The sequence below is a fragment of the Lygodium microphyllum genome, chromosome 28, assembly GCF_053477565.2.
Source record: "Lygodium microphyllum isolate KBCC chromosome 28, Lygodium_microphyllum_v1.1.10, whole genome shotgun sequence".
In the NCBI taxonomy this organism is placed as follows: Eukaryota; Viridiplantae; Streptophyta; class Polypodiopsida; order Schizaeales; family Lygodiaceae; genus Lygodium; species Lygodium microphyllum.
Window position 1 is genome coordinate 97,806,754 of NC_141162.1, and position 22,632 is coordinate 97,829,385.

Sequence of the window (22,632 nt, forward strand, 5' to 3'; positions counted from 1 at the left end):
TACAATGTGAAAAATGAGATATATATGTTATATGTGTGGTAGAACTTGTAATTGTTGATTGAAATATATTCTTGCTATGCATGTGGTATAATAGTCTCACTAAAGAATAGGTGTGGTATATTTACGTGCTACATTGTAAGGAAAGGGAACCTTTTGTGTTAATTTCAAAAAACACCATTCAAGCTTTGTTCTACTAAATGTAATAGTTACACAAAACAAAATTGCCTTACTATCAGTATGTATGATGAGAAGTCTATGTATAATGCATATAAAAGCCCCATCTAAAATAGAAACCCGAACATACTTTGATAGAATGGCTATATAAAGTAGATTAAGATACAGAGTTGTGTAATCCACACACAAAAAAAAATCGTCAATGTATAAGATAAGAATTTTACGAGTAATGCTAAGGGAGTGAGAGGTAAGATAAAAAAAGCCCAAAGGGTATTTTGACTATGAGTTTAACCGCTTCCCATCTAACCTTCAAAAGGGAGAGACTCTTAACAATTACACTACTTATTTGTTTGCCTTAGAGAAGTTTACATATATGGAGTCGTTGTGTGGGAGCTTCTATACATGGTATGCGCTATTGGAGCTGCTAGGGATATGGGTTTGCCTCGTCTTAAGCCACTTATACCCTCGGTGCTATCCACCTGCTCCTTGTATCGCTCATTATCGCCACCCACCTTCCATCTCTTGCTCTCAACCGGCCCACAGCCGAAGCCCTCCATGCCATTTGCCGATGCATGAGCTTGCCACTTCACCACTGTACCTCGCAACTCCTCGCACCTTCATAGCTGCCATTGATGCGGCCTCAACTGCCGCCAAGGCAAGAAGCAAAGCTGAAGGACACGGCTGGAGCGAGCATGCAAACTACTGGGGTTGTCATGGATGCCGGGCCGAGCATGTTCTGATCAGGCTCGTGCTGCTCCTGGCTAGAGACGCTGACCCAAGGCGGCCAAGGTGGCTGCTGACCTCGCAGGTGGGGTGCGTGCTCATACTATGAGCATGTTGTTGGCACGTGCAACACTATGTTGGCCTACTCCAGCGTGGGGGCCAACTGGGACACCTCTGGTGGTGGTATGAACACCTATGGGCCATATGTCGATATGCATGTTATACCATGTGGTATCCTTGCGTTACCCTTAACCTCACTAGGCTATCTAGTATAAACCCTTAGTCAATGTAACGGATGCTCAAGCAAAGACAACCCTTCGTTCGTTTGCAAGCTAGGATAGCCCCTGGTTCCATGAAGTTTCTAGAAGATTTTAGAATATTCTAGAAAACACTTGTATCATCACTTATGATATCGGTGCACTTGTGTTTTCGTTCACTTGTGTTTTCGTTAATGTCTTCATGCCATGTATCATCAATGCTCAAGCAAGGACAATGCTTGATTTGTCTGCAAGCTAGAACAACCCATGGTTCCATGAAGTTTATAGAAGATTCTAGAAATCATTGATGTCGGCCAGCCATGTGTCAATGTGTATGTCATGCCATGTATCTTGTAACATGTGCTACCTATAAATTAGGGTCCTGGGCTACAACCCCTTTAGTCTTGCCAACATCAGGTGTGAGGTTCTTGTGAGGTAAGTCCTATAGTTCTTGCCTTGTGAGGTTCTTGTGAGGTAAGTCCTATAGTTCTTGCCTTGTTCTAGTCTTGTCCTGTAATAAAGCCATGCTCTTTTAAAAGTTCTATTGTAATCAAGTTATCTCACACTCAAGTTCTAATCCAATTTCTCTTTCAAGTTCTTCTCTTGTAAGTAGTGAGAGCAATCTCCTTGTTCTTGAAGAGTACTTGCAATGCCCATAATACTCTTGATCTCCACCACCTCCACATAGTAACTAATCTCCAACATGTGGTAAAATGCTTGCGGATGACCATGAGTGTGGATACCATTAACAAAATCTAGGTGATGCCACTACAATTCATAGTACTGAAGTTGGGTCACAATGTGATCACAAAGCATAGCTTATGAAAATGACAATATGTTTGAGGGATCAACTACTCTTACCTATTAATAGGGTGTATGAGTGCAATTTAACAAGACTAGTGCTCTAAATTAACTAATTGTAGCTTTAAGTTGCTAGATGTTAAGGCACCTATTCACACTAAACTATCAAATCACTATAAAATAATGTTAGGCTATGAGTGTAATATAGGGTTGCTAGAATAGCAAAGCTAAATATATATATTAGTATAGGTAAGTCGCGGCAATTAATTCTATAGTGCTAATAAGGAACCGTGACACTAGAAATATCGTGTGACTAGAAATGTTGGGTAGTGCTGCTTGTATCTTGTAACATGTGCTACCCTTAAGGTCCCTAGGCTATACTATAAATTAGGGTCCTGGGCTACAACCCCTTTAGTCTTGCCAACATCAGGTGTGAGGTTCTTGTGAGGTAAGTCCTATAGTTCTTGCCTTGTGAGGTTCTTGTGAGGTAAGTCCTATAGTTCTTGCCTTGTTCTAGTCTTGTCCTGTAATAAAGCCATGCTCTTTTAAAAGTTCTATTGTAATCAAGTTATCTCACACTCAAGTTCTAATCCAATTTCTCTTTCAAGTTCTTCTCTTGTAAGTAGTGAGAGCAATCTCCTTGTTCTTGAAGAGTACTTGCAATGCCCATAATACTCTTGATCTCCACCACCTCCACATAGTAACTAATCTCCAACATGTGGTAAAATGCTTGCGGATGACCATGAGTGTGGATACCATTAACAAAATCTAGGTGATGCCACTACAATTCATAGTACTGAAGTTGGGTCACAATGTGATCACAAAGCATAGCTTATGAAAATGACAATATGTTTGAGGGATCAACTACTCTTACCTATTAATAGGGTGTATGAGTGCAATTTAACAAGACTAGTGCTCTAAATTAACTAATTGTAGCTTTAAGTTGCTAGATGTTAAGGCACCTATTCACACTAAACTATCAAATCACTATAAAATAATGTTAGGCTATGAGTGTAATATAGGGTTGCTAGAATAGCAAAGCTAAATATATATATTAGTATAGGTAAGTCGCGGCAATTAATTCTATAGTGCTAATAAGGAACCGTGACACTAGAAATATCGTGTGACTAGAAATGTTGGGTAGTGCTGCTTGTATCTTGTAACATGTGCTACCCTTAAGGTCCCTAGGCTATACTATAAATTAGGGTCCTGGGCTACAACCCCTTTAGTCTTGCCAACATCAGGTGTGAGGTTCTTGTGAGGTAAGTCCTATAGTTCTTGCCTTGTGAGGTTCTTGTGAGGTAAGTCCTATAGTTCTTGCCTTGTTCTAGTCTTGTCCTGTAATAAAGCCATGCTCTTTTAAAAGTTCTATTGTAATCAAGTTATCTCACACTCAAGTTCTAATCCAATTTCTCTTTCAAGTTCTTCTCTTGTAAGTAGTGAGAGCAATCTCCTTGTTCTTGAAGAGTACTTGCAATGCCCATAATACTCTTGATCTCCACCACCTCCACATAGTAACTAATCTCCAACATGTGGTAAAATGCTTGCGGATGACCATGAGTGTGGATACCATTAACAAAATCTAGGTGATGCCACTACAATTCATAGTACTGAAGTTGGGTCACAATGTGATCACAAAGCATAGCTTATGAAAATGACAATATGTTTGAGGGATCAACTACTCTTACCTATTAATAGGGTGTATGAGTGCAATTTAACAAGACTAGTGCTCTAAATTAACTAATTGTAGCTTTAAGTTGCTAGATGTTAAGGCACCTATTCACACTAAACTATCAAATCACTATAAAATAATGTTAGGCTATGAGTGTAATATAGGGTTGCTAGAATAGCAAAGCTAAATATATATATTAGTATAGGTAAGTCGCGGCAATTAATTCTATAGTGCTAATAAGGAATCGTGACACTAGAAATATCGTGTGACTAGAAATGTTGGGTAGTGCTGCTTCACGATGGTTGATGTGGACAAGGAGGCCTCTTGACATAGCATAGATTACACATTGCTTCCTTACAACTCTCCATTGGCCCTCTATAGGATAGGAATGTCGGGTGGTGCTACTTCATGATGGTTGATGTCGACAAGGAGCCCATTGAACAACAATGGCTAGAGTCCCCTCCTCTATCCATGTTTTATCTTCACATATTTAGTTTCTCACATAATGATCTTCATCACCTTTTATTACTTTATATTATTATGTTGTCATTGCAATTAGTTTGTAGTCTTGTTTTAATACATGAGGATAAGGTCATTTCTATAACAAACCAGAAGTAATTTTTTTGTTGTGCTAGTATGAACCCTCTCAATCGTATTTGCAAGTGCCCATCTACAAGTGGTATCGATCTACAACATGAATACCCTTAACTTGGCATTGCCTTAGAGATATTTGACCTAAAAGCTAGCCTACCTATTCCCATGGCTAAAAGCTCATGTAAGCAAGCTCACCAGGAAAACACTATTGATACAAGGAGTCCCTATACTCAGGTAGAAGATTTTCCTTTTGTTTTGTCAATTATAACCAATCAAGCTGGTTACACACTACCAATTTGCTACTTGCTCACATTGGACTTTCACAAATTGGGCATCACATGTTTACACATTGGAACACCTGCCACCTTCAAAAGTTATTGTGTGGCATAGTGGTACATGCCAATCCACACACTTACCCTACCATGCACACATGAGAGAGAGAGAGAGAGAGAGAGAGAGAGAGAGAGAGAGAGAGAGCAAGCCATGTGGGCTCCCCAAGCTCTCGTTTTATAGATTTTGAAGCCCCTTGGGCTATCTCATGCTCTCGGTGGGCCTGTTGGGAAAAAGCACGCCACCAAGTTTTTGCTTGATTTCTAGGTTGCTTGCTCAAGAGTGATAAAAAATCAATGCAAGCCAATGGGCTTTCATAGGTAGAGAGAGATTAGCTAGAGAGAAAAGAGTAGGGCCTTGTGGGCTGAGAAAAAGCACATCGCCAAGGTTTTGGGCAATTGTTGCTTTCTCAAGAGTGATAAAAAATCAATGTAAGCCAATGGGCTTTTTTAGCTAAGGAGAGAGTTCATAGCTCATTAACTTCATTTCTTTTTTAATGAAAGAAACCTTTGTCTTTAATTACCTTGGGCACAGATGGTGCATCTTAGGCATGGGATCTTGCTAACTAGCATATAGAAAATGATTAATGTACAAGAAAAGAAATTGTATTCAAAGATGCTCCTAACTTAGATGGAGGTGTTAAACAAGTTCACAGCATATCACAGGAGAGGGGTGGTAGCTGCTCTTCCTCTATAGTAGGCTTTTATTTTAATATCACTTGTAGTAGGTGAAGGTAATTAGAAGTGGTGATGCAAGCAAGGTCAAGACATGAGGAGAATTCATTTAGAAACTTGTTATGGGAGGGGCATAGATCCCTTTCAATAAAAAATAGACTCTCTTCAGGGATTGAGGCATTTACATTATAGATCAATGGAAAGTCATATCTACCATGCACCTCCGGATTGAAATCAACTCCGGTTCTAGCATTGTTGAACAAAGCTCATGCCACTTTCTTTGTGAAATTTCTTCAGCCAAAGGAAACAAGCAATAAAGACTACATTGGCTATAAGACCATATTCCATCATTGTAAGCCAATGAAATTTCTCTACTTTGGCTCCATGAAGGGCAATGCACTCTACATTCACGGCAGGTATAAGAGAGAACTTCTGCTATCCTACCCAAGCTTCTTCTTAACAGGAGTCTGGGGTGCTGACTTGCCCCCTTGGGCAACTTTACCCTCCCTAGGTGTGGATCTCTTTGATCCAGGCGCACTTCGAGGAGCTTTACTCGTCGAAATCCCATTTGAACCCTTGGTGTTGATAGATGGCAGATTGGGCATGAGCTCCTCATTCATAAGCATCTCCAGATCAATGGATAGGTTTGGTATTATCGCCTCCTTAATGAGATTGTTCAGCAGAACGATAGGCTCCTCATTTGAACCTGGGTCCTGATCAGCATAAACAAATTTGCTAACATTCAGATGTTTAAGGCTGTCATACTGAAGAGACAAATGTTGAGTAGCCCAACCTTCAAACTAGTTGCATAAATCATTATGGCACATTGAAATTCTATGTAGTTGATTTGATTATCCAAGTATTGCGCCCCATCATCCCCAAAGCTGAAATCACTCTGATACAATCCTTTCACCAAATTGGATAGCAAGCGGTCACGCTGGAGTCCCCATTGTGGTTTGTATCTCTGAAACAGAAACAATATACTCCATCAGTTGTGCACCAAGAATTTCAACATCCAAAGAGAAATACCATTAAAAGCTAGTCGCACAGACAGTAATCATCGAGACTCACGATGATCAGTGCACTTGAATTTTAACAACTAAAGAGGAACACCATTAACAGCTGGATGGAAACACAAATAGCAATGATACAAAAATCTTCCCATCAAATCACCAAGCTTATAAATTTGTTTCATGTGTGTGCTTGATGCAAGAATAACAATGCAAACGAAATGAAAACAACTAACTATACTAATATCCATATTCCTAAGGGCTGCCAGTGTAGGCTACTATCATGTACCAAAAAAATGATGATGAGGCCTCTCGAAAAATACTGTACTTTCCTTGCGGTGAGAATATCTATCATGCGGTGATCCAAGACATTCAGTCCACAAAGAGAAGGTGCTCAGCTCTGATGGCGAATAATGATGGCTTGGACTTGTTGAAGATAAGGATGCCAAGCACAATGATGGGGTGGTGGGTGCCACGCTCTATGAAATGTAACTGCTTTAACTAATATGGCCCCTTTGACTCATGGATGGCGTTCTCAATGCTGCTGTAGTGGTAGCATGTAGCAAGCTAGCACGGAATTAGTACTGAAAAAATCTGTAAGAATCCGCTGGCTCATAGACTCTACCTTTCTTTTTTTCATAAAAGACTCTACCTTTCTCTCTCCTGCCCCTCAAAAGTTTCTCTTTGTGCCTCTAGAGCTCTAGTAAAGACAATCCCAAGCATCTGTGATCCTCATACTCCATCACCCTACAGAGAGGTCCAAACCCATCCTGATAAAGGCAATGAAATCACCCTCTGATCTCATAATAAAGATTGCATCTACAAACAAAGTGCTCCTCAGACTCAAGCTCCTAGTGGTGGAGCTCAATCCTCAAACATGTGTATATATCGTCATGTCTCAATCCTCAGATGGTGTGATGAAATCTGTATTTGTCCAATAGCACTCCTTATCCCATATCCCATAGAAAAGGTATACATCCATATATGATGGCTTGACAATGAATTCCTCTACTCACACATGCATGAAATGGCGCTGGTACTATGCCATTTTTGTACCAAGAAGTTCTGGGGTGTGTATAAATACATGTTATGTATAAATCTTGACAATAGCTGACCTGATAACTCAGTTCTGTTGTGTATGAGCGAGTTCTAAATATAGGCAATCCAAACTCTATTGTAGTGGTGGGAGTGCATCCATCTGTAATCCATGTGTCCTAAACCATGACTGCATCTCTGCATACCAACAATGTGTATCTCCACTAGCTACTAATTGTTCGTGTGGATATCTATACGTAGGGAGCTCCCATATCCTCTACAAGCAAGTCATTGATTGAAATAGGGCCTCCGTAACCACAGTTGCTGCACCTATCTCTTATCTAACAATCTCATGGGGTACTGATGATTTGCTTCGTATCACATTCATAATCACTAGTGGCCTCTGAATATTCATCTAAGTCTTTTTGCAAAGACTACCTGGCAGCAGCAACATCTTGCAATGAAAATGTAGGTTCTATGAATGTGCCCCCAAGATATACATAAGATCTGGCATACTCAACCACATACCCTCCAAGGGTAAATTGATGCCCTGCTCAAGTCACCCAAGCTTGTATGGTATTTATTGTATACCATCACCTTGGTTTTCCCAAGGTTCATAGTCAATCTCTATCCATGTAGAATGCCTGTAGTGCATGCATGCGCATGTGCAATCCCTCAAGAGAGCTTGCGATTAGTACCGCATTATTTGTATACAACAAGATGAGTATCAATAGGCTAGCCAAGCTCGTACCTAGTCCCCCTAACTTGTCTATATAATCTGAGAGATCATCAACATAAATAACAAATAGAGTAGGTCAAAGTAGACACCCTTGCTTCACCCTGATGATACTGTCCATCAAATTGGAAAGCTCACCTAGAGCATGTACATTCCTTGTCATTGACTCATTCAAGGCATAAATCCCCCACTGTAGATCTTCTAGTGTGCCAATATCATTAGGGTTTATAGCACATAAATTTGCAATTTCTCAGCCTCCAAGGGTCCAAATGCTGAGATTTTCAGAGCAAGGCTGTGAAATGGTTGGGAGATGAGAGGGAAAGCTGTAGAGAGAGAAAATTCAGGGTTTTGTCGCAAAGAATGACTAAAAATCAGTCAAGTGCAGCTGCTGCCCTGCTACAACAGCATGTAGATGCAAAGAACTGAAGAAAATCAGTCATTTACTGCTATCGCCTTGCCTCAACAGCTTGTAGATGCTGTCTCCTGCTGTTGATTGGTCTTCTTTTGCCCCTGGCTACCTCAGAAGGTCCTCCAATGGCTGCAAATCAGACCAGTAGCCTCTCCTCCCTTTCTCTTGTAGGCTGAATTTATAGAAATGCCTCTCTCCAGCCTCTAAAGACGTTTTTCAGTCTTGCATGGGCATTTTTCACAAGTGGTAGCCTTCCCAAATGGTTTTTCCAACATTTTTCATAATTAAATATTAATTTTCAGTCTTAAAATACTAAAAATTAATCTAATAATTATTTCGGTGCCTTGAAAAATAATCAGACTGGTCAATAATTAAATTGGCTAGGAAACTTCCATTCCCGAGTATCTCTCCGCCATCTTTGAGCATCAGATGGGCATTAGGTATCATTAAACGCCACTTCTGTAGTATCACCAACTGACACTTATGGCCAAATGGATGACCTAGGCCAACAATTCGCACCAAATACACCAAGTACTCGTGCGGCATAACTTATAGCAACTTTTTCCTTTGACATCCCGTGATTTCTTCGGGTCTCGGGCTTGTAAATTTACTTTAATCCCAGTTGCACCTCACATGTGCATCATTTACTTAATCATGTGATTAACAATTAATCCACATGTTAAGTGAGGTTTCAAAAATACATGTCCTTATGATAGTGAGTGTTAAATGTAGTGGAAGAGTATGAAAGGTAGGTGATTGGGTGTGCAATGGAAGACTTGAAGAGTAAAAGTATAGCTAAAAGCCTAAACGAAATGGAGTATAATTGACCTAGGACTTCTAAGAGACCAGCCGAGTGGGGGGTAATGATCAAACCAGTTAGATATGCCATAAGTTGCCAATTGAGGGGGAGAGCCAACATCCATTGCACTAGATGATACCAGGGGCTCGAGAAGTGCTACCTCATTGGGCAATATTTCCTCTCAAACTCCTTCGAGTGGCACCATAACTGCTAGAAGAAGGATGAGGTTGGTTTGGAAATTGGGATTGAATTCAACTTTGGTGTGGGTAAACTACCCTTAGCTATGGATGGTATGGGTGTGGGTCTTATGCCCTTGGCCTTTGAGTAACAATTGTCATCTACATGACTTGGTTTTTGGCAAAAGTTACAAAACCTATTCTTTTTAGGTAAGTAATGCTAGGAGGGTCTTTGTATTTGGACTTTACCACTCATTCGTTCAAAGGAGACTAAGCAATGGTATCAAAATGTGATCCATGTCTAGGTTCAATCAAGGAGGTTGGGACTGGTTCCAAGTGGTTAGGTAATCCCTATCCATTCCCTAAGTCCTTAAAAGAAGGAGGCCATTCATCAGCACAAGAGAAGGGTTCATGTATTTGAGAAACTAAGTGTGGTACAATGTGTAGAAAGGCAATTCCCCACACAACAGTATGAGAGGAAAGAAAGTGACAGACTTCCGGATATGGGGAAGGTGCATAAGTGCACGGGTGGCATTCCTAGAAACAAAGCATTGACGTGTAAAGTGGTACACATCTAAGTGTCTAGTGATTACCTTAAACATAAATGTACATCAAAGACCATATGAGCTAAGACTAGGATAATGTATGGTAGGTCCAAAGTAGAGTTCTAGATTGAATGGAGAAGAATGTAAGTGTGAAGTGAGAGTGGGAGAGAAGGGCGGGAAATGTAAAGATGAATGTGAAGCACCAAACTTAGACTCAAATGGAAAAAAAAAAAGTGTTACCTTGTGGAACATCTTTGATCATATAGTTTTCTTCTACTCCATACTAATAACAAGTTTTCCACGGTGACTTACAGTCGATCCTTGGATAATTGAAGGAGCAATGTAGGCATAATTAGACTCACACAAAAATGGATTATACAAACCTACCATTGGGCTTGATTGGGAAGAATTGAAACTTTCATATGTTTCTTGACTAGGTAGTCTTTCCAAAACTAAGAGGTGATCACTCTCTCCCAATGATATATCTCCCCAAATAGCCATAACTTAGTGTGGGGCTCGTGGAACTATATGTGTGAGCACATTCTCTCGAACCCTTCAAATGCTATATATCCCCGTGTAAGTCTAGTCTCTATTGCCTCTCTCATAAAGAAAGTGGGCCGCTTTGTGAATAAGGCCAATGTATAAGAACCAACATACTCCACTTTGTTGTCCATGGGTAAAGCTCGGTGTTGATCTCTTGACCTACGATGATGTAGTATTAAACACGATTATCTTGGTCTTACCAAGGTTAGCTAAGAGTTTATTGTCTTGTGCATAGGAGTTTAAGCATCTAGATGTCTTTGTAGCCCTTGTGGGGAGTAATCTATCATCAAGATATCATCTGCATATACTAAGAGGGGTATCCAATGTGGGCCAATGGGGCTCTCCTCTATTGCTTCCTTTGGAGATGTCTAAGATTTTTATTTTCAAGAAAAGAAAATTCCATCGATAACACCACAGAGATAAAACTTGGGGCAGAATACAAAGTACATGGAATTTTATAAAGAGTAACTAAGTTTATCACAAATATAATGGTTGTGTGACTAACCAATTTGATACAATATGAAAAGTCCACAAATATAATGGTTGTGTGACCAACCAATCCAATGGAATATAATGCCAAACCATTTGATACAATATGAAAAAGGGTGCATAAGCCCTGGCATTTTCTCTGATCTTTCATCGAGAGTGTGGATGATCTCTATCCAAATCCTTCGTAGAGTGAGTCTCCACTATGGATACATCTTGATGGTCTATAACATGATTGCATCTCATGGTCCAAATCTACTAGGCTATGATATTGGCAACCAAATGGTCCATTGCACTTGAAAGTAATTTGGATTGGGGATCCTACTCAAATGCTATCCAATGATGAGAAAACAATAGCTCCCTTAAACATCCTCATAGCCACATGCTGGACCTCTATTTGTGACCCAAGCTACAACCCTCGAGGGTGTCACCATGGTCTATTGTACCATGGAACATCATCTTGAGGGCACTCTCCATACCTCCTAGGCTCTAGGGCAGTCCCATAAGTAGTATCTCTATGTCTCCTCTAGCTCACCACATCTCACATATGCCATTTGGTCTCTACCTTATCCGAGCCAAGTGATTAACTGCTAAGCTCCTATGAGCTACAATCCATAGGAAGAGACATATCTTCCTAGGCAAAAATCTGTCATGTAGCCTCCTCCAAATCTCCTATAGGAGCTAGCTAGTCTGAAATGCCCTCTCTCTGCTAGTAGGAGGTGGCTATTGGCTGTGCCATGATCTTACTCATTTGAATCCTCCTCCCCAACCTAGTAGTGTAGATAGAAAAGGCCATGTCAGGTGACCTATCAAGAAATGGATCCCTCCACAGCTACTCTCTTGGGTCCCATTGTAATCTTTGAAGAGGCCTCCTCTAATAAGCCCAAAATCTCCATCCATCTATTAGGTAGGTGGCTGGGTCTGGGCCAATGTACCACTTCCTCTCACAATGTGCTACTACTTTGATCCTCTGTCTAGAGCATCCAATGAGTGCTGTCTGGTCAAAGTCCTCAAACTGGAGGTAACCATCCTCACGCTGGAGGAAACCTTGATGCCAGCAGTGGAATGAGTTTGCTTTTTAGGCTGTGAGATTTTATGACAATCTTTCTTACTTGGACACTAGCAAATCTTCATGCCAACCACAGGAGTTTCCTTTTAGGCTGTAAGTGTTTATAAGAATCTTTCTCGCTTAATAAAAATGATCATTTTGCCCCCAAAATGATGAAATGATGGACTATACCTGTGTTTCAGGTCAAAAACAATGACTAAGGATCATCCAGTTTGCAGGCACAACAGGCTGCTAACAGCTACACAGAATAGAGGATGGCAAATTGAGTAAGTTAGCCAACAACAGGAGTTTCCTTTTAAGCTGTAAGGGTTTATAAGAATCTTTCTCACTTAATAAAAATGATCATTTTGCCCCCAAAATGATGAAATGATGGACTATACCTGTGTTTCAGGTCAAAAACTATGACTAAGGATCATCCAGCTTGCAGGCACAACAGGCTGCTAACAGCTACACAGAATAGAGGATGGAAAATTGAGTGAGTCATAGGTGAGAAAGGAGCATGCATGTCAGGGCAAAGTAGCAGCAGCTCAGTTTCTGCCAAAAGATTGTATCCTAGGAAGTCTTGAAGAAAACAATGCCAGGAGAGCCCTATTTTCTGTGTCTGTGAAAATTTCTTAATCAAATGGTCCCAAAAAAACTTAAAGCAATGGAATATAGTATTGTTCTAAATATATTGACGGCTTGTTTTCACTAATCCTGACTGCTTGTTTCAGATCTAACTTATTCCCAATATCTCCTCACAGATTTCAAAAAACACTGGTATATATTCACCCTCAAATGTTTCATGATGGAGCAATCATGGGAAACTTTTTGCAATATGATCAGCCAAGCCTTCAAAGGTTTTAAAGTAATACCTGAAAGAAAAGGTCCAAGGCTCGTAATCTGATTGTTTCATCACTTGTTGCTATCTCACGAAGAGTCCCATCAAACAGATTATGCAATTGAGGAGCATACCCATCAAAGACATTTTTCATGGAATATACACTCAGCAAAATTGATGAATTCTCTTCAGCACCCTTTGTCAATAATGGAGAAATATGCTCATTTATCAGTTTATCAACCTGCTAAAACAAGGAACCATCAGCACACTTTTCATGGAATATACAATCAGAAAAATTGACAAATACTCTTCAGCATCCTTTGTCAATTAGAGAGAATAATGCTTATTTATCAGTTTATCAACCTGCTAAAATAAGAAACCATGAATTCTTCCAAGCCTCGTTTACACCATTCTTGTCATCACTAATGGCTACATCAACAAGAGTGGACACAAAAGTTGTAAAGATGATTGATGATAAGGTGCAAAGAACCACAAGTCTGAACCGACTATGCTTGAAATGTTACAATGCTATGGTGACATGTTAACTTTTTATTCTAAGAAAAGAAGATTGTATTAACGACACCGTGGAAAAAACCTGAGATTAAAAACATGTACAGAAAATCCTATGAGGGACTGCTATGTACACCATAGGTACAATGGTTCCGTGAACAACCAATCTGGTGAGCTGTAATGCCAAACCATGCCCTCATAAAAGCATCTCTCCTCTCATCCTTTCAGAGTCATCTTGTAGTCTCTCCCACATACCTTGCGTGAGAGTATGAATAATCTCTGTTCAGATTCTAGAGAGAGTCTCTGCAACGGAGACATTCTGAAGATCGATGGCATGACTAGATCTCACAGTCCAAATGAACCAACCAATGATGCTAGCAATCAGCTCCCATCTATGATAGTGGCCATGAGTCCGTTGAGGCTGCAAGCAATCTAGAGTTGGTATCCTATGCAAATGCTGACCAGCAATGAGAAAAGAGTGGCTCCCATGAACATCCTTGTCTCTCCAAATCGCTCCTTTGGCCCCCTGACCGAAGCTACTTCCCCCCTAGGTTGTTACCATAGTCTCAAGTGTGCCATGAAAAGACCATCCTAAGGACTCTCCTCAGCACCTCCTCTGCTCTGGGAAAATCCCATAAACAATGTCTTGGAGTTTCATCTCTCTCTCTCTCTCTCTCTCTCTCTCTTTTCATGAATAAGTGTATATCAATGTATGGAAATATTTACATCAGGCCTTCACGCTAATACATGAGCAAAAAATCTCTCTCTCTCTCTCTCTCTCTCTCTCTCTCAAGCCTTCTGGGCAGCCATACAAATCCTATGAATCACAAGCCAAGCCAAAAGGCTACCAAAACATAGCAGACAAATATCATGCAGGCAGCATAATTGGAGTAGAGTGAACTATATCCAGCCAAGGAGCAGGCACATTAGGGAGGACTAGGTCCGCTGAAATCATAGAAGAGATCTGCCATAAGAGTAATCCTCGAACACAGGCCACATGATCACGGATACCTAAGGCCAAATTTTTAAAAAAGGCATTACGGGTACGCCAAATGTGCCAGAGAGCTGTCCATTTGAGAAAGTGGAAGACGCAAGGATGATTCGATTGCAAAGTAGATGAGGAAGGCATCTTGCCCAATACCCAAGAACAGATGGGCATCTGCTATCCACTCATTGAGGTCCACAAACAGGAAACAAAGCTCCAAATCTGTTTTGCTAGAGGCATGAAGAGTTGAATCGGTGTCTCATCACTAGTAGTGAGAAACATACAACGGCCTTGGGAGATCTTGTGGGCATGCAAGACATCCCTGATAGGAAGACCACTGATAATCAGCCTTCATACAAAAACTTTCCTCTAATAAGGAATCTTGGACATCCATAATTGAAGAAATCTATCCTGCCACTTTTGTTTGCTATCTTGAGCACTCCAAACTTGATTAGCTTTCTCAATTATCCATCGTTTGTCCTCTACCATCTTATGGTAGATCTAATTAGTTGACCTTTTCTGAAAATCATTAGGTTTCACAAACATCCAATCCTGCTGAGGTGAAGTAGACTGAAAAGTCAGCAATGGATTATAGCTTTGAGGCTGGTCGTTGAAGCTAGTCTTGTAGGGTTGATCAGATATAGCCTCTAGGCATCCGAAGGTATTGGCATCTGCAATAGAAAGAATAAAGATGTGACTACCCAGAAATGATAGCATCTTGTACCATTTGCAGCCCCAATCTAACCATCTGATTAAATTTCTCTCTCTGGAATTCTTTATCTAGCCAATCGAGCAGCCTAGAAGTGGCCAACACTTTTGCTTGCAAGGAACTAACCTCCTTTCGGAGATTAGGAGGATGCCAAACTAGAAGCTAAAGAATCTCTTGCCAAGAGGCAATTAGATGGGTTAAGAGAAATTATTGTGACGTTTTAAGAGGTTACATAGAATTCAGCACATGCCACCAAGATGCCCGGATAAGCATGCGACCGTGGGAGATGCCAATTTGCTCGATAAAGAAATTCGCAACATCAGTCCAAGGATGACTTTGCAAGCAAAGGGCTTGCAAAAGTACCATTCTCAGAGCTTTCATATGAAGATTGACATCCAATAGAGCTGCTGCTCCCAACCGTTTTGGAGTAGTAATATGCTGCCAAGATATCCACATGTGACCCAAAGGATTGCCTTTCTTTTTTCCATAACATCTCTCTCTCTCTCTCTCTCTACATATATATATATATATATATATATATATATATATATATATATATATATATATATATATATATATATATATATATATATATATATATATATATATAAGAATCTCTTGCCAAGAGGCAATTAGATGGGTTAAGAGAAATTATTGTGACGTTTTAAGAGGTTACATAGAATTCAGCACATGCCACCAAGATGCCCGGATAAGCGTGCGACCATGGGAGATGCCAATTTGCTCGATAAAGAAATTCGCAACATCAGTCCAAGGATGACTTTGCAAGCAAAGGGCTTGCAAAAGTACCATTCTCAGAGCTTTCATATGAAGATTGACATCCAATAGAGCAGCTGCTCCCAACCGTTTTGGAGTAGTAATATGCTGCCAAGATATCCACATGTGACCCAAAGGATTGCCTTTCTTTTTTCCATAACATTTCTCTCTCTCTCTCTCTCTCTCTCTCTCTCTCTCTCTCTCTATCTATCTATCTATCTATCTATCTATATATATATATGTGTGTGTGTGTGTGTGTGTGTGTGTGTGTGTGTGTAGACATGCATGTATACATACATACATGTATATATATATATATATATATATATGTATATATATATATATATATATGTATATATATATATATATATATATACATATATATATATTGCATATGCTACAGGATCCCAACTAAAACCAAGCTAAGTGCCAATTGCCACACTCCTATGAGTAGTTGGACATAGAAAGAGAGAGAGTTTCCTTGGTTTGAAGCTATCATATGCAATATATATATATATTGCATATGCTATATGATCCCAACTAAAACCAAGCTAAGTGCCAATTGCCACACTCCTATGAGTAGTTGGACATAGAAAGAGAGAGAGTTTCCTTGGCTTGAAGCTATCATATAATCTCAAACAAATATTTGTCAAGAAAGGAGCCAAGATACCCTACCTATGCCAATCTTGAGTATCTATTCGCTTTGCTTTGATCTTACTCATCTAGATCTTTTTGCCTACCCTAGTGGTATATCCAAAAAAGGCTACATGATTGGGTCTATTAAGAAATGGATCTATCCAAATTTTCTCTCTTGAGTGCTACAGTCACCTTTCTAAGGGTCTCCTCTTGTATGTTTAGTGTTTCTCCATCGATTGAGCAAGTGGTTGGGTCCGGGTATTTAGCATCTCCTATCACAATGTCCACTACTCTAAATCTCTATCAGGATCAACGTGCACCCTGTCTAGTCCAAATCCTCTCTCTCGAGCCATCCATCATCCTCCACCGTGAAAGTGAAGACCTCGAATCACAATCATCCCTAGTAGAATGTCCTTGCTAGAGGAGAGACCTATCAAGGTCTTAGAAATGCTTGTATCTTTACTCCACTCATATGGCTGTGGTGGGGGGAGTAAATCTCTATCAGGACCACCAACTTGCATCCTGTCTAGTCCAAATCCTCTCTCAAGAGCCATCCATCATCCTCCACTATGAAAGTGAAGACCTTGTCTCACAATCACCCCTAGTAGAATGTCCCCTCTAGAGAAGAGACATATCAAGGTCTTAGAAATGCTTGTATCTTTACTCCACTCACATGGCTGTGGTGGGGGGGTACTCTCTTAGAAATGGTTGTACCTTTACTCCACTCACATGGCTATGGTGGGGGCTAAATCTCTATCGGGACCCACCTGCACCCTGTCTAGTCCAAATCCTCTCTCAAGAGCCATCCATCATCCTCCACTGTGAAAGTGAAGACCTCATCTCACAATCACCCCTAGTAGAATGTCCCCTCTAGAGGAGAGACCTATCAAGTTCTTAGAAATGCTTGTATCTTTACTCCACTCACATGGCTGTGGTGGGGGGAGGGGGACTGCTCTATCATCCCTATGTAATTATTGTATTCTTTAGAACCTTGCAATCTCTATCTTTGCATCTCCTATGGTAGATCTTGCAAAGTGAACCACCCTCCCACTAAGAAAGTAACCAACATGGAGAATCTTCCTTAAGAGAAATGTGTCCACTATACAAGGTTTTTGGACTTCGATTCCAAATAATGGTTGAAGATAAGAATAAGGCTGCCTTATCTTCTCTTCAACTGTCATCACTACTCCTAACTCGGTCTGCTGATATAGATCTCTGTACTCTAATTATGGCAGTTGAAAATCCAACCTATAACTCCACTCTAGATCTTTGGTCATGATCTCCTAAAAAGATCCAATGGATGTCATGTTAGGTCCTCCAAGAGTGGGAGTAATAGTGTAATCTCCATGGTAATAACACCTTCCAAGGCTTCTTGTCTGGAAGAAGACCATTTACAATGAGTGTAACCTCTAAGACTTTGCTTTGAGTGTATAGGTCGATGATCCCTGGACCATCTTTGGATTTGGACTAAATGATAATATCCCAAGCCACTTTCAATCAAGCTGGGTTCCCACTTGCTCCTAATTGATCAAATTCTAGATGGAAGGAATGAAAAATGAGAAAAGAACACAATAACTCATCATTAAACACAAATGGGTGATGGGATCCATAGCTAAATGCATGAGAACAATCAGTATAAACCACAAAGGTACAAGCACCTATGATCACCAGTAGTGCCTCCAATCTCCCTCAGTCAAATACGATGCAATGATGTGAGATGAATGAGAGTGGAGAAGGAGAGGTGCATAAATAGGCTATGGAGAGCCACCTATAGAAATTAGGTTAGCCATAGGAAATGGGTTGACCAGCCCCAAAAGATGCTACTTAGCTACCCAAATAGATACCTTGCCTAATGTGGCCTAGCACCTAATAAATGCATGCTGCTAACACCCTCTCTTAGGTCATGGTGAGAATATGTAATGGTGTAGTACAAACAACTATCAAATAATATCTCGTGAATGTCCCTATGTCTCATACCACAAGAGGCGCCAAAAAACCGTCAATGCCATAACACATACAACTATGACAATCGGATAGAACCATGGATGCCCAAGCTATGGGTGATCAAGCCACTCCTAAGGTGCCTCAAAAAGACATTGATGTCAATGTCAATCATACTCAATCTTTGATCTTCTCATTGATAACCATAACCATGGATTTGTTAGTTGCGTCTGTCATGGCCTTCAAGTGTTTTGTAAAAAGCACATTGAGGATCACTATCATTATATTGGAGGAATCACCAAAATTCCAAAGGAGATGACTTGATGTGAGCTGCCCCCTATCAATGCTACTGCCACCACAAGTTGTTGCCCCATCCTCCATTGCCACCACTATCCCACCTATGCACCTACCTATCCACATGCCCCACCTATGCCCCCTACCCTGGGTTGCATTATGTGCGGTATGGTATCGTAAGTTCCTTTCGTACGGCATCGTACGGTTTGTGTGCATTCGAACTATACCCAAAAGAAAGATCATTTAAAATGTCCATAGGTGCTTTTTTTTGAAAATTTTCCTATTTTTTTGGCCTGTTACACATTTTAACTTCTCTTCATTCACACTCCTCCCTCTTTCATACTCCCTCTTCTCTTCTCCCTCACCTCATCCCTTATAAAAGGACAGCCCCCTCCCCCCCATCTTACCACACAAACAAGCCTCCTTGTTCATCAATCCCCCTCTCTTGAGCTCAACTTTCAAGACACTATCCTTCTCCCCTTTCCTCTCTATCCCTCTCCCTCTCTCTCACTTTTTTTTTTTTTTTGCAAGTAAAATGTGGCTGATTATATTACTCAAAAAACTGATTACAATAGAATGCTCATGCTCAACAGACTAGTTGGAGCTGATGCAAAGTCACCAATACATCATGTATACAAGCCTCTCAAGGCGGTTTGGGGGGGATGGGGGCAAGAAGCCATTGGGGGGGGGGTATATCGCCAACTGGGGCTGCCTGCCTGCATCACGAAGAACAGACCCTGGCCGCCCCAAGTACGCATGAAGTGACCTCGGAGCTCCTGACGAGCCCTGGACTCGCCCTGCACCTGATCCCATTGGCCGCGGAGGGAATGGATGATGGAGGTCCAGAGCTCTGCTAAGGTTGCATGTGCTGAAAGTCTCTCTCTGCCGAAAGCCTCTTGACACCGCGCCTTCCATATATGCCATCCAATAAGACTCCCTATGATCTCCCATACCTCTAAGCGGTCTACTATGGGCTCTAGTACCTGGCGGATGGGTAGAGCCTCCAGACCGACCATTGCGCACGACCCTGCCTCAATCATGAATATCGTGTCCTGCATCCCGGCCTCATACAAAAGGTGATGGCCCTAGCTGACTGTCTGCCAGCAGAAAGCTCCCCATGAGAAACACCCAAGACTGGGTGCTATACAGCGAAGGATGCGGCATGCTCCTCTTCACACGAGTTGCGCCTCCCCATATGACCAAAGGTAGTGCTTTGGGGTTTCCAAAGGCTGGGTGCTATACGGTGAAGGATGCGGCATGCTCCTCTCCACACGAGCTGCGCCTCCCCACATGACCAAAGGCAGTGCTTTGGGGTTTCCAACGGCTGCTATGTGCACCGCTTACAACCTCCCTCCTTCTGCATCTGGGCAAGCCAACTTCCCACCGCTAAACCTCCATGTGCCAACAGCCATAAAAAGTACGACACCCTCCTCAGTCTCCAACTATCCCATAGGTGGCGCTAGAAGGGCTCCGTGATGTTGTGCTCTGCCCAGTGCCTGCTGCGTGACGACGCCCAGTCCATATCCTCCTACATCAGTACATGTCTGCCAATCCTGGCAGTATACTCTAGGAACCTGGGTGGCTTCTTGGCGACCGCTGAGACCGGCCATAGCCACTCTCCTGGATTCCACTCCAACTTATCAAGTGGTCTGCCCTCCCAGATCTAGAGGTGCCACTCCCTGAGCTCCCTTCAGAAAAAACAGGGGTCCAGTCGCCATGTCTTCCCCTCAAGGCCCACCACCCGAATCCTCCTCCACGAAAGGGTGGCAATCCCCTCATCCTGCTGCCCTCTGTCAAGGGCCAGACATCCCCCTTCTTGAACGGCGAAGAAAGTCCCTTGCGGGGTGCCACCCACTCTACCTGCCACTTGAAGGGGGATGCCTGCTGGTGAAAACCTAGCTGCCCATACCTCCCCAAGCTCTATCGGCTATAGCCACTCTCCTGGATCCCACTCCATCTTATCAAGTGGTGTGCCCTCCCAGATCTAGAGGTGCCACTCCCTGAGCTTCTTTCAGAAAAAATAGGGGTCCAGTCGCCATGTCTTCCCCTCAAGGCCCACCACCGAATCCTCCTCCACGAAAGGATGGCAATCCCCTCATCTTGCTGCCCTCTGTTAAGGGCCAGACGTCCCCCTTCCTAAACGGCGAAGAAAGTCCCTTGCGGAGTGCCACCCACTCTACCTGCCACCTGAAGGGGGATGCCTGTTGGTGAAAACCTTGCTGCCTATACCTCCCCGAGATCTATCGACTGTCGTATCGGGGGAGCAAGCCACTCCGGAGGTATTGCTGCGTCTATCTCTCTTCTCCTCAACTCCACTCCTCTTTGGCAGCTTGATACTCGCTACAACACCTCCTCGTCCACCATCCTATACACCTCCTGCTATGTCGTGATGGTATGAGCCGGGCTGGCCTCCTACCCAGCCCACTGGATGTGGGGGAGCTCACCTATCTATGCCTCTTTCCGATCTTTGACCTGGGGATTTCAGATGACTAGCTCACGGTCTATTTCCTCCTGGCAGCCTGGGGGGCACTGGATTAGGGCCTTACGGAGGCTCTGCCACACGTGGAGTAAGCTGCGAAGGAAAGGTGATCTGGGCTGACGTAAAGATCCATCTCAGGAACGGCCTTCACTCACCGCCGAGTCTCGGTCTACAATCCTGAAGGCCCTCCTACAATAAGACCTTCCAGGTCTGCCCGCCTGGTGTGAGACCGTGGACAACTAGCTTGCCCAAGAGGGCCATACTCTGATACTCTGGGTCTATGATCCCAAGCCCTCCCTCTGACTTATGTCGTATGATGGTTGCCCATGCCACCTTGGCCTTGGAATCCTTGGAACCATTAGACCCTGACCAAAGGAATTTCCACACTAGGCGGTGAAGCTACACTACATACGAAGAGGAGAAGCAGCAACAAGAGGTGATGTACCAGGCCGTCGCTAGCAGGACTTGATTAACCACCAAGGCTCGTCCGCCGACTAGTGAGAGGCGAACCGTGCTCCAGTAGGTCAGTTTTCTTCGAATAGAATCAATGACAGGAAGAAATTGCTAGGCAGGAGTGATGTCGAGTCCCACCTGGAATCCTAGATATTGGATGGTCTGCCCTATGCTCACCCATCTAAATCCTAGGTGGACGGCCCACTCCGTACTGGAGTCCGGGTTTGTGAGGAAACCAACCGACTTTCGCCAGCTGATTTTCGCTCCCGCTGCAAAGCAGAACACGTCAAGAGCCAACCTCACTCTCTCCAGCATTAAATCGTCGTCCTCTATGTAGAGGGCTCTATCATCTGCGTACTCTGAGTCTAACAACTCAGTCTCCTCTCTCACTAGAAGTTGGAGGCCGCGTAATCCCCTCACGCGTGACCTGAGGAAGTGAGACATCGCCTCTGCGAAGAGTAGGAACAGGTATGGGACCAGGGAGCAGTCCTGTTGAACTGATCTCTTCAGCCGAAACTCCTCCCCTCACCTTCCGCCTATGAGAACCCTACTGGTGGCCGATCTCTACAGATCGGAGACCTCACGAATCCAAGCTTGGGGAATCCCAACCTCATCATGGTGCCCTCTAGGAAATCCCAGTCCACCCAGTCATAAGCTTTCTTGAAATCCAAGAGTAGTACTGTCAGTCTCTGCCCATTGTGCTGAGACCACTCTGTCGCCTCAAAGAAGGTAAATACATTGTCTAGGATGCTCCTATCTTGGACAAAGCCTGTCTGTGTGTCATGGATGATATCTGGAAGCACGAGGCGTAGTCGCCTACCAATCATCTTTGCCAGTGCCTTATAGGCCACTGTGACAATAAGGTGATCGGTCTCCACAGGAAGAGCTCCAACTAGTTTCCCCCTTTGGGAAGAAGACTGATAAGGCCTGCCGAGAGAATCCTTGGCATTTTTCTTGAAGTGAAAATCTCCTGGAAAGCCATCAACAGGGGTTCCTTC

General features: G+C 42.5%; 1 protein-coding gene across 4 annotated transcripts in view; it reads right to left on the reverse strand.

The window, feature by feature from the left end:
• Positions 1-5,188: 5,188 nt before the first annotated feature.
• Positions 5,189-22,632, reverse strand: part of LOC148011785 (uncharacterized) — a 227,820-nt gene continuing 210,376 nt past the window's right edge. For 2 of the 4 annotated variants that reach the window (XM_087670840.1, XM_087670839.1), the window contains 3 exons: positions 12,888-13,094; positions 6,019-6,189; positions 5,189-5,938 (listed from right to left, as the gene is read on the reverse strand). In XM_087670840.1, coding sequence (XP_087526966.1) covers positions 5,666-5,938; positions 6,019-6,189; positions 12,888-13,094 — 651 coding nt within the window. In that variant the 3' untranslated portion in view covers positions 5,189-5,665. The remainder of the gene's footprint in view (positions 5,939-6,018; positions 6,190-12,887; positions 13,095-22,632) is intronic. The other 2 variants (XM_087670842.1, XM_087670841.1) reach the window with 1 other exon arrangement.